The sequence below is a fragment of the Cercospora kikuchii genome (assembly GCF_019650295.1).
Source record: "Cercospora kikuchii DNA, contig_00005, whole genome shotgun sequence".
Taxonomy (NCBI): domain Eukaryota; kingdom Fungi; phylum Ascomycota; class Dothideomycetes; order Mycosphaerellales; family Mycosphaerellaceae; genus Cercospora; species Cercospora kikuchii.
The window spans coordinates 1,459,133-1,471,176 of NW_025408586.1; the positions used below are offsets into that span (position 1 = coordinate 1,459,133).

General features: G+C 54.3%; 3 protein-coding genes across 4 annotated transcripts; 2 read left to right on the plus strand and 1 right to left on the minus strand.

The window, feature by feature from the left end:
• Window positions 1-554: 554 nt before the first annotated feature.
• On the minus strand, window positions 555-6,961 carry CKM354_000835500 (uncharacterized protein; the record flags this gene model as incomplete). The annotated part of the gene is made up of 4 exons (XM_044803726.1): window positions 555-2,498; window positions 2,687-6,504; window positions 6,595-6,744; window positions 6,802-6,961. 4 exons carry the CDS (start codon window positions 6,959-6,961, stop codon window positions 555-557), a joined length of 6,072 nt encoding a protein of 2,023 aa, XP_044659661.1.
• A 1,114-nt stretch (window positions 6,962-8,075) lies between these two features.
• CKM354_000835600 (uncharacterized protein) lies at window positions 8,076-10,400 on the plus strand (the record flags this gene model as incomplete). Of its 2 annotated transcripts, none has more annotated exons than XM_044803727.1 (1): window positions 8,076-10,400. In XM_044803727.1, one exon carries the CDS (start codon window positions 8,076-8,078, stop codon window positions 10,398-10,400), a length of 2,325 nt encoding a protein of 774 aa, XP_044659662.1. The 2 variants fall into 2 exon arrangements, with proteins under 2 accessions (XP_044659662.1, XP_044659663.1); XM_044803728.1 differs by having other exon boundaries at window positions 8,112-10,400.
• A 676-nt stretch (window positions 10,401-11,076) lies between these two features.
• On the plus strand, window positions 11,077-11,868 carry CKM354_000835700 (uncharacterized protein; the record flags this gene model as incomplete). Its single annotated transcript, XM_044803729.1, has 1 exon — window positions 11,077-11,868. The coding sequence occupies one exon, from the start codon at window positions 11,077-11,079 to the stop codon at window positions 11,866-11,868; it is 792 nt and encodes a 263-aa protein (XP_044659664.1).
• Between the last annotated feature and the right edge of the window lie 176 nt (window positions 11,869-12,044).

Below are 12,044 nucleotides of genomic sequence, written 5' to 3' on the forward strand. Positions count from 1 at the left end.
GATGCGATTACCTCTTTTGGCAAATCGCGCGCTTCCGCGATGCACTGCAGTCTTTCGTTCCGAAGTGGTTGTCTAGAACGATGGTTGAAAATCTGTCAGTGTCTCAGCACGCGAAGCGCGCCGAGTTTAGATCGAATTTTGATCGTGATGACAGGCGGGTTGCAGGAAGGAGGTGGAAGGCAACATCCCTACAGTATGCAGGTAGCCGAAGACGTCAATGACTGTGATGGCTCATGCCAGCTGAGCCGCAAAAGGGCAACACAGGGCGATTGTGCTTCGGATTTTCCTCGTATACTGCTGGCACATTCTGGGAAGCATGCGACAGTTCTACTGGGAGCGCACCAACTCCTTGGGTGCCATCACAGTGGAGCAAAAAGAGTCGGCAGGACCTGCAAATGACTACACCATGGTGAAGTGATCGTTGCGTGGGATACGTTGTCCCTTTTCATATGCTACGCGAGCTATCGATTCGGCGAAGCCGAGCAGAGGACACTCTGAGCAGCTCATGCATTGGCCAGCAGAGGCAGCATTATCCCCAGATCCAATGCCGTCTGCTAGACGACAACGCCCATGGCAGCCTGATATCTCTCGAAAAGACCTGTGCCATTGCTGTCCGCGCGCACATCCACAGTCTTAGTAATCTCTTCGAGACCCACTTCGTTTGCCTCTTCAGCGAGAATGCGGCCCATCTCGATCATCGAGACCCTCTCTTCCAATGTGAGCTTCCGATCCGCATTGTTCATTGCCTCCAAGCCCGACCTCAGTCTCCTCATGACTGATTTGCCTCCATGTGAGTTTTTCCGACCAAGGTTCATGGTGACGACCGATGCGAAATCGCTGTATACTGCGCCTCCTGTCTCCCAGCCTTGTACACCATTGCCATGTTCTGGGAACCGGCGAAGGATGTCGACGAGCTCGTCGTAGTCTTCCTCGATCACCGCCGCTGGACCGATGGTTGAGATAAGCACGTCGTGAGCCTCGTCGAACAAGCCGGCGATCAGGAGATAACGAGCTTGCAGGGCAGGTTTCTTGAGTTCTGCTTTGGCGTGTAAAGCTTTCGCTTCAAAGAGCAAGTGCTCCGGAATCTTGAGATACGTTGTGAGCTGGTCGAAAACGTTCGTCTCAGTCATTTCATCGCCAGTTGAAGGATCAGGAATGTTGCCACCGTTGCGCATGATGACCTCCCTGACCATGGACTCTCTCTTGTTCGCATCAGTGAGGTGAAGTAGGACCCAGATCGCGGTGACGAATTTGTTGGCATACTCGAGCTCAGCGGCAAAATCGCGAGTGATTCTGTCAAGGATAGCATGATCGATGTAGTCGGCTCGCCCTTTTGCGTAAAGGATGATGGCAAGCTGCCACGCCAGTCGAGAGTCCGCAGGTGAGCCTGAGACCGTGTGGGGATCGAAGAGAGACGCAAGATCTGCTGGGTAGGCACGTGTGGTGGAGAAGAGGCGAAAAAGTCCGAACAGAGTGTCCTCCCGACCAGCGACCGAAGTCTCGGATGCGCCCTGATCGGTCCAGAAAGGCGTCGGGAGAGTCAGTTCGCGGCCGTTGTCAATATCATGGGCATATGCTTTCACGACTTGTTCCAGCGTGTCGTGACCTCCATAGAAAAGGCGCAAGGCAAAGCTCTGGGTCCAGTTAAGCTCGAAGCGCTCAGAGATACTGAGCTCTTTTACCCGATCCTCCTTGGCGCCATTCTTGCCGGCCACTGTGCAGACTTCTCCTGCCAGAATCGAGTACAGGGTCCTGACAGCATCAGACATCTCGCTCCAGTCATTGCGATTCCTCCAGATCTCAATTTGCTTCTTGATAAGGTCTCGGCTGTTTTCCGATCCAGGGAGTTGGGCAATCAACGCAGCCAGTCGGAAGTTTCTGCCCCTGGCCAACACTTCGGAGGCGGCAGTATGGTCGCCGCGAGTCAACAGATAGAGTGCTTTCTCTTCAGCCGATTTAGCTGCTGCGGCACTCTCAGTGCTGGTGGCTTCAACGATGCCCGCCCAAAACTCTTGGACCGCGTCTTTGCGCAGTCTGGGCTCGAATGCCAGGATCTGCTCGTCCGACATCCCATTCACGAGGTGTCCAGCACTAGTGCGGATTGACTCGAATAACAGAGCTGAGAGACGCCAGACGACCGACTCCACATCTGAAGATTTCTCTGCAAGTTGGGCAAAATCCACGTGTACTGAGTCGGGCCGGGCAACAGGGAAGCCATCGACGAACTCAGTGATCGTCAGCTGCTTTTGCAGTGACAATGTTTCCATATTGAGGTCGGCATTTGGCGCGAATCGAGCGAAGCGAATCTCTGTTCGTTCGCCGACCAGGGAACGCATTGCAGGTTCAAGCGGCCCACGGACCTCGGGGCTGGAGCCAGGGACAGCGTAAATGAGCGTGCCATTGTTGGCAAAATGGGGTTTCATACTGTCGTGAAAGGTGGCCTCGTTTTCATCGAGTTCGTGGCCGGCGGAGTGGCGAGGTTTCTTCGGGTAAGGGTTCTAATGAACGAATTTTCAGCTACCTACTATACAACACATGGTAGACGATCGCGGCAACTTTTTGCCGAGACCGCAGCAAGGTGTGACGCCGAACAGCAATGACATGCTCGTGAATGTTCAAAGTGCAGGGGTGTGGAAGTCATGAGTGTGTGGGGGATATGGGGGATAGTGTTTGGGATCGATCATACCTCAAAACCCTTGACACCAGTCGCACTTCTTGTAGTCGTCTTCTCCTGCGCCCAGAGCGAATTCATAAGATCCATGCTCGTCTTGAACGCCTGACTCCTGCCAAGGTCCGGCTTGCCTCCAAGTACGTTGCTGAAGCCGGCCTTCTCCACACTCTTCTGAGCAAGGTAACTCTGACCAAGTGCACTCTGTCCAAGCACACTTCGCTTGAATGGACTATCTGCAAAGTCATGTCCATCGTCGCGCAGCAGATTGCGCTGCACATCCTTCAACGCCTGTCGGTCGCGCTTGCGGGGGCTCATTGTTCGTTGAAGGTGCTCTTCCCACGTATCGTTGGCGAACTTGTCTGGACTGGCGAACGTCCGCGGAATGGGCGCTGTCGGCTTCAAGATTGATCGCAGCAGCTTAGGCTCTTCGGCATTGAAAGATCCTGGTAGCAGTTGTTCGGGCTCGGAATCCGACTCGGCCTGCGCATTTTCAGCAAAGTCGTCTGCGCCAGCGGTGTCAAGAGCCATACTGGAACCGTAGCGCTCAATCGCGGCAGGTGAAGGCGCTTGCACGGCACCACCTTGTGCCGCGAACAAGTCTTCATCCGCATCCTGTTCACCTAAGCCTCCTGACATATCGAAGTTGACCACGTTGTCAGTCGGGCTTCTCTCGTCATAGTCATCGATCATGTGCCTGCTAGCCTCTTCTTCGAACCCGCCGGGAATATGAGAGCTCCGCATGCTGGACTTCGATCGGTTCAATTTGAACTCAAAAGTGTCGTCAACTTCCCCATTGTTGCCAGACTCGAAGCTTTGCAGCGTGTCGTCCTGCGAGTCGCGAGGCAATGTGGCTGGCGGATCGCTCAGCTCGCTAGAATCTTGCTGCACGTCTTCCATGGCCTCGGTATCCTCGTCCTCGTCATCGTCAAGTCCATAGGTAGTGAAGTGATCAACGTCAAAGATCCAGGTGCCTGTGTCAGCATCGTAGTTCACGAATCTGGTGCCCTCCACGTTACGGAATCGCTTCACGTGCTTCTCGTATGCTGGTCCAGATTTCGCCAGGACAGCCTTCTTGCCTCCATGGCTGCGTGGCCAAGAGTTCTCGAGATAAATTCTGCTGGGCACATTGAGTGCCTGACCACGCGCAGGCTTCTCAGATTCCTTAGGATACACCGTCGCAGAACGGACCTTCAAGCGCACAATGGCCTTCGGATCGTCGCCCTCTTGTTCGTCGATGTCGTTCGGATCGAACAATTTGTCCAGGTCGACGTTGGTGAGATCGATTCCTTTGCCATTGTTTCGGAATTCGATCTTGCCAATACCCTCTCTCCCCACTGTGAACGTCTTCAGTTTAGAGAGCTGGGTTCGGGACATGTTCTTCAGATCCTTGATCCGCGGTTCAGTGAAGTAGTCGCCGATGTGGATGCCCTGAAGAGGCGTCTTCTCTGTTGGTCTCTTGGTCGATGGAGCGGATGCGGGACGATGAGGTTCAGTATCCTCGGGTATATCTGTAAGCGACTTCGCGCCATTGACCTGCTCCATCTCCGGCGCACTGTTCGTTTTGGCCTGCGATCGCGTTACACGGGGTGACTCTTCGTCGTCTTCGGTCTCAGTGCGCACAAGTGCGTTGCCAGCATTCGGGGTGGCTTCAGTCTGTCTTGCACCCGTCGCAGCTGAATTGTCGAAGCTGACCTTCTTCGCTAATCCAGGACTCTGCTGGTCTCCAATAGACTCTATTCGCTGGAGATTGCTACTCGTCGGTGGAGAGAAGAGGTCAGTGCGCAAGTTGCGGTCGATGGTGAGTTTCCGCATGCTGCCAGAGTTGAGGTAGCGACTAGAGGCACTGCCAGGTGCCGGACGGAGTAGACTGTCTCCTTCTCGAGAAGGTGTATCGCCACGAAGGTTATTCATGGACATACTCTTCGCGAGTCTGCTTGTCAGTGCACTGCCCAGACTGCCAGTCGGCTTCAGCAGACTACTAGCTTGCGGTGTGAGGCTGACGGAGTACGCGGAGCCTGGAGTGCCGTACGTCGAGTAAGAGAAGCCGTAGCCCCCGGTGCGGCCCATTGTGCTTGCCCTTGGCGTGTACATAGGCGAGTTTAGTCGGCTGCTGGACAACAGGCTTGGGGTCTTGGCCGGTGTTGGACGTGCGCCTGTCAGCGGGGTGGCCAATGGTCCAACAGGGGCGGAAGACTGTCCCAGTGAACTGAACAATTGATCGTTGCCGTACGGAGAGAGAGTCAAGCTCGCATGGAGCTGATTCTGTTGGTTGGGGTTCGCGCTCTGGCCGAGGCTCCCGAACAACGAGTTGTTGTTGGCGTTGCTCTGCTGGTTCGTAGAGCCGAAGAGGCTACTGCCCCCAGTGGCCTGCTGGTTATTGTTGTTCGCCATACCACCTCCGAAAAGACTATTTCCGGAGTTGTTGTTCGCTCCCCCAAAGAGACTGCCGGCTGGCTTGTTGTTGTTATTGCCAAACAGCGAGTTACCTCCTGCATTATTGTTGTTTGCGGCACCAAATAAGCCGCCTCCAGCGTTGTTTGTGCTCGTGTTATTGCCAAAAAGACCACCGCCAGCAGTATTGTTTGCTGGTGTGCTTCCGAACAGGCCACCAGTAGCTGGCTTGTTCTGGTTGTTGTTGCCGAACAGGCCGCCGCTTGTGTTGTTGGTGGTGGACGATCCGAACAAGCCACCAGACTGCTGCTGCTGATTATTGTTGTTGGCGCCAAAAAGTCCACCGCCCGTGCCGGTGGCAGCGGTATTGCTACCGAAAAGACCTCCGGCAGCGGGCTTCGCTTGGTTGTTATTGCCGAAGAGGCCGCCAGTATTGGCGCTGCCGCCGAAGGGGTTGCTGCTCTGCTGCTGCTGGTTGTTATTGTTACTGCCAAAGAGGCCACCACCAGTATTGGTATTGGTATTAGTGTTGCTGCCAAACAAGCCTCCACCCGTGGTGTTGTTGGTGGTTGATCCAAAACCGCCGGTATTTGTGGCAGTCTGGCCAAACCCACCAAACGCCGGCTTTGCCGCAGCAGTATTGTTCGCGCCAAACAGGCCGCCGCCGCTGGAAGTGTTGTTGGCGCCAAATCCAGTCGTAGTCGATGTTGTGTTGTTGTTGTTGGCGCCAAATAGACCGCCACCAGAGGTGGTGTTGTTGGTGCTGCCGAATCCACCAGTTGCTGCAGTTGTGGTGTTACCGAAGAGCCCACCCGCAGGCTTACTTTGTGATCCAAAGAGTCCTCCCCCCGTATTGCTGGCACCAAAGCTTGTGTTGGCCGCGGTGTTATTGTTGTTCGCACCGAATCCACCGAATCCGGTGGAAGCGTTGTTGGCAGTCGAGGTATTGCCGCCAAACAGTGAGGATCCGCTAGTCTGCGCAGTATTGTTGTTGCCCCCGAACAAGCTGCCACCAAAGCCAGTGCTTGTGCCAAAGCTGCCTGCTTGGCCGTTGCTGTTGCCGTATCGCCTTCCTTGAAGATAGTCCTCGACCCTCAACTCTTCGAAGCTCTTGTTCTGGTAAGGCTGCTGGAAAGTGATCGATTGGAAGTGCGAAGTCTGACTTGTGGCCGTGTCCTTCTCTTGGAAAGCTTGGAACGGTGTGCCAGCAGTTCCATTGTTGTTTTGTGCAGTAGCGGTGCTCGCACCGAAACCACCAAATCCACCAGTGCTGTTGTTCGTCGCACCAAAGCCTCCTGAGCCTGAGGCCGCGCCGCCGAAAGCCGAGGTCGTATTGTTGTTATTTGCTCCGAAGCCGGTGCTCGCGGTGTTGTTACCTCCAAATATGGACCCAGTATTGGTCGAGCCGAAGCCACCTGCCGGTTTGCTAGCTCCGAATAAACCTACGGTCCTGTTAGTCTCCGGAGTTTTCGCAACTCGCTGGCAGCGGTTCTGCGGGCCTCGAGTCGTCGTTTGTTCAAGGGTATTCTTACCTCCGCCAGAGCTGTTATTAGCCCCAAATCCAGTACTGGCAGTGTTGGTAGCGCCAAAGCCAGTGCCTCCACTGCCAAAGCCTCCGCCGGTGCTCGTGTTGTTACCAAACAAGCCGCCGCCTGAGGTGTTGGTGTTTGTACTGCCGAAGCCTGTAATCGGGGACTTAGTATGCGCTGCCGTTTGCGTATCTTGAGACTTCAACCCACCTCCACCACTTCCGAAACCACCAGCAGTAGCTGTGTTGGCGCCAAAAAGACCGCCTGAGGATGTGGTCTGTGTCGAGCCAAAACCGCCTGTGTTCGTGCTACCAAAGCCACCTCCGCCGCCGAAGGTGGAACTGGTGTTGCCAAAGCCACCGAAAGACATGGCCGCGGTCTCGTGGCAACTCAGACAATCTGGTAAATGCGCTCGCGCGCGGCAGCCGTGGTTCGAGGCGCTCTATGCGAGGGTCGAGTGGCTGGGGAAACGAGGATGAATCTGGCGGTGCGTTTGGAATTAGTCAAGTACGGGCGAGTCGAGCAACGGGCGATCGAAGTCTGCCGCTGTTGCGCAATTGTCGCTGCTGACAATGGCAAGTTCGATGGCACGGAGGGACGCTGAGAGGCGCGGGTTTTTCGTGATGGTGCGGCGTACCTGATGCGAAGGTCGAGCGGAGAATCAATCGTCACGCGCCATGCGACGGAGGGAACAAATGTCAATGAGAGGCGGCGCCGAAATGGCAGGTACTGGACAGAGAAGAGCGCGACTGTGGTGGTGTGCAGGAGCAGCAGAGGTAACGCGCGCTGTCTTCTCTCAGCCAAGAGGAAGCTTGGGACCCACTCGCGCTTTGCCGAAAGTGTGTTGCACGGACAGACTTCACTTGATGCACGAGACACACAACCGTTCGCACCAAACATGCACGTGAAAATTCAGAGAGGGACGCTGCAAGGTCTTGGGCTTGGTCGAGGTCGAAATTTTGGAGGTAGTGGTCGCGCTGAATCGCACAGCGAACAAGAATTGTTTACATATATTCTGGTGTTAGGCAGACAGTCAGGCAGCGACGAGACAGCTGCCTGCTGGGACGTCGCAAACAGTAGAGCTAGCAGAGACACCGTTTGTCGCATGCGCCTCTCCCACAAGTGATTCACATGAGCAGCGTCTATGTGCAAGATTCAACGCAGTCGCCGACAACACGATCCACGCATGGGAATAGTCATCACAGTCCCCAGTTCTCGCGCCAAGAATCGAGTGTCGAGTGACGACGTGATTCCGAGCGCGGGAGCAAGCCGTTCTGGCCTCTTGTGCCCTTGCCACGACGTACTTGCTGCGGTCTCACGGCCTCTTCTCCCAACACTCTTTCATCAGTACCCTCCTCCCCGTGCCTTGCGCACGCATAGCGTTTCCGTTTCCCTTTGGCATCTTTGCGTCGTTATTGTCTACTGTTTGCTGTGAGCCTGGTCTCACCACCGTGTTCAGGCGGCGATCCGCCGGAGCAGTCACCATGGCCTTTCAATCGACACCGATGCGTCTCCACTACATGGCCACCTCCGCCCGCACGACACCCTCCATCATGGCAGCCGCGCTGAGATTGCCAGCGGGACGTAATGCGGCGGCGCAATCGCAGAGGACAATGTCTTCCAGCAGCCGCACCGGTCAACTCATACCCTCCTCCGCCTCCCGATCCCTCTTCACGGCCACGAGATATCGACCAGCGACCTCTTACAACGTCTCAACGACCAGCTTTGTTGGCTTCAACCAGCAGCGCACCTTGTTTGGTAGCAGCTGGGGCTCGCAGACCAGTCAGAACCATCTTGCACATCTGGAGCAGATGGCTAACAGTCAACCCAACTCCGCCGCTGCTCAAAATGCTTTCTACCAGGCCCTTCTTCGCGCGAATATGCCAGAAATTCTTGTAGAGCGTCACAATACCGGAAGATATGCTTCGAATGCAGCAACAGAAGTCGCGTACAACAAGGCATTGCAAACATTGGGCGCAGCTTCGGTCGGACAAGGCGGTGTTGCGGGTGCATTCGGCGCGCAATCGGCAAGTGGACAGAATGGTGCTACAAGCAGCGAACAATTGCAGGCTGTTGGACAGGCTGTGTCCGCGAAATTCAAGGGAGGGAATGCTTCACTCTCGATGAAAGGATCTGGAGGACGAGCTGAGCCGCTCTATGTCGTGGTTGATGAAAGCCTCGGCAGCCAGATCTTCAAATGGGTCAAGTTCTTGTTGGTCTTCGGATTCGTCGCATACTGCTCTCTGGTTTTCTTCACGCTCGTTGTCGAAGCGACGGGTGTGCTCAAGAAAGTTGGTGGAGCAAGGGACACGCAGGCTAAGCCAGAGCTACAGAAGACTCGTTTCGACGATGTTCATGGCTGTGAAGAAGCAAAGGAAGAGCTGCAAGAGCTGGTCGAATTCTTGAAGGCCCCCGAATCATTCGCTACCCTAGGTGGTAAACTGCCAAAGGGGGTTTTACTCGTTGGTCCCCCGGGTACCGGAAAGACGCTCCTGGCTCGCGCTGTGGCAGGAGAGGCTCAAGTCCCCTTCTTCTACATGTCTGGATCCGAATTCGACGAGGTCTACGTTGGTGTCGGTGCTAAGCGGGTTCGTGACCTTTTCACTGCCGCTCGGTCAAAAAGCCCCGCCATCATCTTCATCGATGAGCTTGATGCGATAGGCAGTAAACGTCATGAGCGTGATGCCGCTTACGCTAAGCAAACTCTCAACCAGCTTCTGACTGAACTGGATGGATTTGATCAGACTTCTGGCGTGATCATTATTGGCGCAACCAATTTCCCTCAATCCCTCGATAAGGCCCTTACCCGCCCTGGACGCTTCGATCGAAATGTTGTCGTTCCTCTGCCAGATGTGCGTGGTCGAATTGCCATTCTCAAGCATCACTTGAAGAATATCAAGACTGATGGATCTGTCGATCCGGCCGAAGTTGCAAGAGGATGTCCTGGCTTTTCTGGCGCTGAACTTGAGAATGTTGTGAATCAGGCCGCTGTTCGCGCTTCCAAGCTGAAACAGTCTAAGGTGAGCATCGCGGATCTTGTCTGGGCCAAGGACAAAATTCTCATGGGCGCGGAACGTCGCTCTGCCGTTATTCAAGAAAAGGACAAGCTCATGACCGCATACCACGAGGGTGGGCACGCACTGGTTTGTATGCTCACACAAGCTGCCGTTCCGCTCTACAAAGCCACGATCATGCCCCGTGGCAATGCTCTTGGTGTCACGTTTATGTTGCCAGAGTTGGACAAGGTCAGCGAATCGAAGAAGGATTTGCTTGCTCGAATCGATGTCGCCATGGGAGGGAAGGTTGCAGAAGAGATAATCTATGGACCCGAAAATGTAACGACTGGTGCATCGAGCGACATCACCGGAGCCACCAATATCGCGAAACATATGGTCATGCGCGCTGGCATGAGCGAGGTGCTGGGCAACGTGGACCTCACCGAAGACTACGCAGAGCTGTCAAGCGAGACGAAACAGCAGATCGAGCATGAAGTGCGGCGTATCGTCGAGGAAGGCCGACAGCGTGCCCACAAGCTTTTGACGGAGAACCGAGAAGGTCTCGATCGTTTAGCCAAGGCATTGCTGGAGTACGAGACGCTTGATCGAGATGAAATTGAAAGGGTAGTCCGAGGCGAGAAGCTTACAGGAAAGATCAAGGTCGAATTCAACACGCCAGTGAAGTCTCCAGAAGGCAAAGGCACGACACCAGACATTGGACTCGGGCCTATACATCCTCCTGCGCCGGAAGGTGGCGAAGGAGGGCTAGGCGCGCCCCCTGTTGTCGGCGGTGGTGGAGCCGGGAGACCCTAGTATGAAGGGTGAAGAATCATTGATGGTATTCAAATGGTGAAGGAACAAAAAGGCTCAGTCAAGCGATATCATCGCCTAGAACCACGTGAGCAGTATCGCTGCTTACAGGGCATGCCGCTGCCGATCGCTCCGCCACGCACGTTTAGCATTCACCAGTGTGATCAATATGTGCGGCACACATGCCGGAACTCTCATTGAGGCGCGATAACAGCTGCTCTCTCGAGATCGAATCATTAGATGGTACAGCGACAGCGAGGAAGCAAGCGAGCATTTGTACATTTAGTCTTACGAATGAAACAAAACATGTTTACTTTGTGCAGTCATTGTCTTATCCACTACAGCTTGACTGCTTCGAGGCTCCGCGATCACATGCGAACTACCGACCAGTCGGTCGCTATTCCTTTATCTGCAAGGTAGGCGTCACCTCAGTCTTACCTGTTTACTTCTTGCTTTCATCAATTTTGATCTCCAGACATTCGATAACGAATAGAATGAGGCAAACGTGCACAGCACTCTGAGCAAGTGAAGCCGATCATCGTCAGAGACCACTTTCAGAGATACCGAGGCACGATTTCTGGGCCGGACCGACATACACTTCAATTGAGAAGCTCTTGCACATTCCTCACACCCTGCTTCTTCCTCCGGAACTACACGAGGAAAATTAAGATCACCAAAAATGCACGTCAAAGGCCGTACATTCATCATCACAGGCGGCGCATCCGGCCTCGGTCTCGCCACAGCAGAAGACCTGACAAAACATGGCGCCAACGTAGCAATCCTCGACATGAACCCCGAATCAGGCAACACCGTCGTCCAGAAACTAGGAGAAAAGCTGGCAAAATTCTTCGAAGTGGATGTTACAGATTCGGATTCTTTGAAGACAGCCATCGACGGCGCAGCAGATTGGGCCAAATCTTCTGGTAAACCTTTGGGAGGACTGGTTCCTGCTGCGGGCGTTGGACTCCCTGGGAAGCTTCTCGATAAGGACTTGAATCCGATTGAGATGAGTAAGATTGATTTTGTCATTGATATCAATCTGCGAGGAGTGTTGAATACGATTCGATTGACGCTTCCGCATTTGGCGAGGAATGAACCTTTGGCTCAGGATGGTGAGAGGGGTGTGATTGTGATGGTCTCTTCGTCTTCGGCGTTTGAGGGCCAAGTTGGACAGCTATCGTATGCTGCGACGAAGGGAGCGATCCGGAGTATGGCGCTGGTTTTGGCGAGAGATTTGGCTGGAAATGGAATTCGAGCACTGTCGATCGCGCCGTCCTTGTTTGAGACGAATATGTCGAAGCAGCTTCCGGACAAGGTGCAGACTGCGCTGAAGAGGCAGGCGGAGTATCCTAAGAGGTTGGGTAAGGCTGAGGAATTTGCCATGTTTGTCAGGCAGTGCATTGAGAACTCGTACATGAACGGCGAGTGTTATCGATTGGACGCGGCGACGAGGATGAGCGCCAGAATGTAATTGTAACTGGAAAACGTGGTCAAAGTTCCTTTGGAGCATTTGTAAATCAGGCCAACAGTATGAGCAATAGGTTTCCAGTAGTCTTATACGCGATCAAACTCAACGGCATCATCGAGCACCCAAGGATGGCGACCTAAAGGAAACTCCGTTCTTTGGACAACACAAGCCTGAGTGGC